Source organism: Ranitomeya imitator, chromosome 3 (genome assembly GCF_032444005.1).
Source record: "Ranitomeya imitator isolate aRanImi1 chromosome 3, aRanImi1.pri, whole genome shotgun sequence".
Lineage (NCBI taxonomy): Eukaryota > Metazoa > Chordata > Amphibia > Anura > Dendrobatidae > Ranitomeya > Ranitomeya imitator.
Genome location: NC_091284.1, coordinates 839,740,087 through 839,743,779, shown reverse-complemented (window position 1 = coordinate 839,743,779; position 3,693 = coordinate 839,740,087). Strand labels below are relative to the sequence as shown.

General features: G+C 46.7%; 1 protein-coding gene across 1 annotated transcript; it reads left to right on the top strand.

Moving 5' to 3' along the window:
- Window positions 1-1,512: 1,512 nt before the first annotated feature.
- On the top strand, window positions 1,513-2,439 carry LOC138671850 (olfactory receptor 52P1-like). The gene has a single exon (XM_069759980.1). The coding sequence runs from the start codon at window positions 1,513-1,515 to the stop codon at window positions 2,437-2,439; it is 927 nt and encodes a 308-aa protein (XP_069616081.1).
- The last annotated feature ends 1,254 nt before the right edge of the window (window positions 2,440-3,693 follow it).

Sequence of the window (3,693 nt, the reverse complement as noted above, 5' to 3'; positions counted from 1 at the left end):
GTCGTGTCGGATGTCCGGAACCGAACGACTCCTGTCTGTTGGTCTTTCCTGAGTCCAGATGTCCTGATGTCCTGTCTGTAACCTGATGTCTTGCCTGTGTCCTGATGACCTCATGGACCCTGATGTCCTGATGTTCTCGTGTGTCCTGATGTCTTACCTCCATCCTGATGACCTCGTGTTCCCTGATGTCCTGATGTCCTTCCTGTGTTCGATGTCCTGATGTAACTGATGACCTAGGCTGCCACACCAGTGTCCCGGCTGATGACCTGGGCTGCCACCCCAGTGTCCCAGATGTCTATCCAGTGTTCCTTGATGTCCTGATGTCCTTCCTGTGTCCGATGTCCTGATGTAACTGATGTCCTGGGCTGCCACGTCAGTGTCCCAGATGTCTATCTGGTATTCCTGATGTCCTGATGCCCTGCCTGTGTCCTGATGTCCTTCCTGTGTCCTGATGTCCTGTCTACACCCTGATGTCCTGTCTGCACCCTGATGTCCTGCCTATGTGTGCCTTGGTGATCTGTTGGTGCCTTGGGGTCCACTGGGTGGTACCCTTCTGGAGGTGTGGAATCAGGAGCCTGACATCGTCATGTTTTGTTTACCTACTGTGTGACTTTAGTAAACTTTACTTTCTCTGTACCTGAAGTTGTGCGGTGTAATCAAGTCCTACGTGTCTCTTTTGCTTGTCTACATGCTTAGCTGCCACAGAACCCCGGTCTCTGCCCTCTTCTAGTTCGGGAAGGCCCGGGTTCCCTCTGCGGTTTAAAGGGTCCGTATTTCGACCCTGGGGGACACGTGCCCCACGCCTTCTGAGGTTGGTCGGCTTGGCGGAGTCTATGGGCTGGGCCGCATCGGCAGCCGCAGCTCATCGTGACAATATCCTAGCAATATCCTATCGATTTACTGGATGATAATGTTCTTTTCAGAGGCTATTCCGACCCATTAGACGATACTCACCCTCACCGATCACCCACAGATCGCACTCTGCCTCTTACCTGGTACTCACTGGTCATTTCTTACAGGTCTCATCTCGACACACTGGAAGAAGCAAATGGAAAGTCAGCCATTCATTAACTGCAGAGATGGCCGCCTCAAGCAATCTCCAGTGTGTTGAGATGGGACCATTAAGAATGCATGCTCTTTTAAAAAGCTGTTTTGAACTGCTGCTCTAGCAAGAATCTATACTCAGGCACCCTTATTGTTTGAGATTGAGCAGCAGTTCAAAGCAGCTTGTAAAAGGGGCTGAACTAGGCAGCAAAAACAGCACTTTCAGTATGGCATTTAGGAGAGCGTAAGCAGAAATAAGGTAGCCGAGTAGATGAAAAACAATCAGAACTTTTCAAATGCTTATTTTTAATTAAAAAAAACTTTAGTTACTTTCCAAGTATTTTGTGAGTATAGAATGTTATACACAGTGGAGCTAAATATATTATTTGCCACCGCATGAATATTTCTTTCTTCTTCCTTTGACTTTGGCTGCAGGATTAACCTGAAATAAATGGATAAAATGGATCTATGGAGAACCTAACCTCATCTCTCCTCTACACTGAATTTGTCCTCCGAGGATTCCCTGGAATTTTGTCATTTCGGGAACTTCTTGCCATCCCGTTCTGCAGTGTCTACATGCTGATCTTGTCTGGGAATCTGATCATTATGTATAGGATCTGGGTAGAGAAGAGCTTGCAGTCCCCTATGTACCACCTCCTCTGTCTCCTCTTTGCTGTGAACATCTCCTGTACCACCGCTGTTGTCCCCAGCACTATGATGGCGCTGGTATGTGGAGTGGACCGCATTTCTCTAGGTGGCTGCCTCTTCCAGATGTTCTTTATGTACACCATGGTCATGTTTGAGTCCAATGTGCTGCTGTTGATGGCACTGGACCGCTACGTGGCAATCTGTAAGCCTCTGCGTTATCATGACATCATGACGGGCCGCCTGATACTCCAGCTTTCCATTTTGAGTTTTGTTGAATGTAGCCTCATGGTTTCTCCTATAATCATTGTAGCCTCTTGGATAGAGTTCTGCTTCTCCAACCTCATATTGGACTTCGTATGTGAAAATATGGTTCTCCTGAACCTGGGCTGTGGGAACATCGACAACATCCAAATTGTGGGTCTGATGGTGAGGATCCTGGTGACCGCCATGGACATCACTCTGCTCCTCATGTCTTACTCTAGGATCCTCTACTCAGCCATGAAGATAGTGACCGGGAAGGCTCGCCGCAAGACGCTCCACACCTGCGGGACTCACCTGTGCGTCGTGGTATTGAACTATTCCTGTGGTCTATTGTCATCCATTGCATACAGGATGCCAATCTCCATAGACCTCCAGAACCTCTCCAGCGCCATATACTACCTATTCCCTGCAACCGTCCATCCGCTTATATACGGATACAGGGTGAAGGAGATACGGGTGTGCCTAATAAAATCCTGGCAGATGTGACCTGGAATAGTCAGCGATCTATAAGGTCCTCGCTATCCATATGTCTGAAGGTGACGGCAGCCATGGGATGTGTGGAAGGGACAAGCGGAAATCAGATTTCTAATAAAATTATATATTTTTTGCTTATGCCACTGGGTGACATATAAAGAAATATACAGGTATAGAGTGGTAAAAACAGATATACAGAGGTATATACAGATCAGATATACAGAGGTATATACAGATCAGATGTACAGAGGTATATACAGATCAGATATACAGAGGTATTTACAGATCAGATGTACAGAGGTGTATACAGATCAGATGTACAGAGGTATATACAGATCAGATGTACAGAGGTATATAAAGATCAGATATACAGAGGTATTTACATATCAGATGTACAGAGGTGTATACAGATCAGATGTACAGAGGTATATACAGATCAGATGTACAGAGGTATATACAGATCAGATATACAGGGGTATATACATAGGTATTTAAAGTGTGACGAAGCCGCTGGTAAAGTAATAGAGGGGAGATATGTTTCACTACACCTAATGTGTTGTGGGGGTTAAGTTACAGTTCCATACATGGGCTGGTTTTTATGTGGACGTCTATAGAGAGGGTGGGAAGATGTCCACCTTATCTCCACCTGCAGAGCCGTGTGCTGACAGGACTTTGGTGATGTCACAATCATGTGATCAATCACATGATCTGGGGCTTAAATTGCCGACTTCCAAAAGGTTTCAGGGTAAAGTGTACCTGGAGAGGAAACACTCCAGGAAAGTGTTTGTGCCATTGTGGCATGAAAAGGACCTGTACTGTGGTCATTGTACCCGTGAGCGGGTCGAACCCCTGCTGTTTTGCCCAGAGGGCTGTGTTTATTTTCCCAGCTTGTTTTATGCTGCCATTAATAAAACAAGCATGTTCTTAAAGAGACAGTGTTCCTCTTATGCCTTTGTGTCCAGCAGAGTGAGCCGCTCTACCACAGGTGGTGTTAGAAGTGCGGGCAGCATTTCCAGCAAACACGTGGGATGGCCACAAGCCAATATACGACATCAGGCTAGATGGAGGACCTGCTACAACATCTGCTATAAGTGCAGAAGCAACAGCAACTACAGCACCAACAACAATTACAGCAGCAACAGATGGTGCAACAAGAGACCAGTATACAGCATAAGCAGCAGCATCAGAGGCAGTATAACTTGCTTACAGAGGCCATAAACGGGGTGCTGGTGTCAGGACTGTTAGACTCGAGGAGCTTGGTGACCC

What these genes read in the sequence shown, in the direction of transcription:
- LOC138671850 (XM_069759980.1), top strand. Translation starts at nt 1,513, where the DNA reads ATGGAGAACCTAACCTCATCTCTCCTCTACACTGAATTTGTCCTCCGA.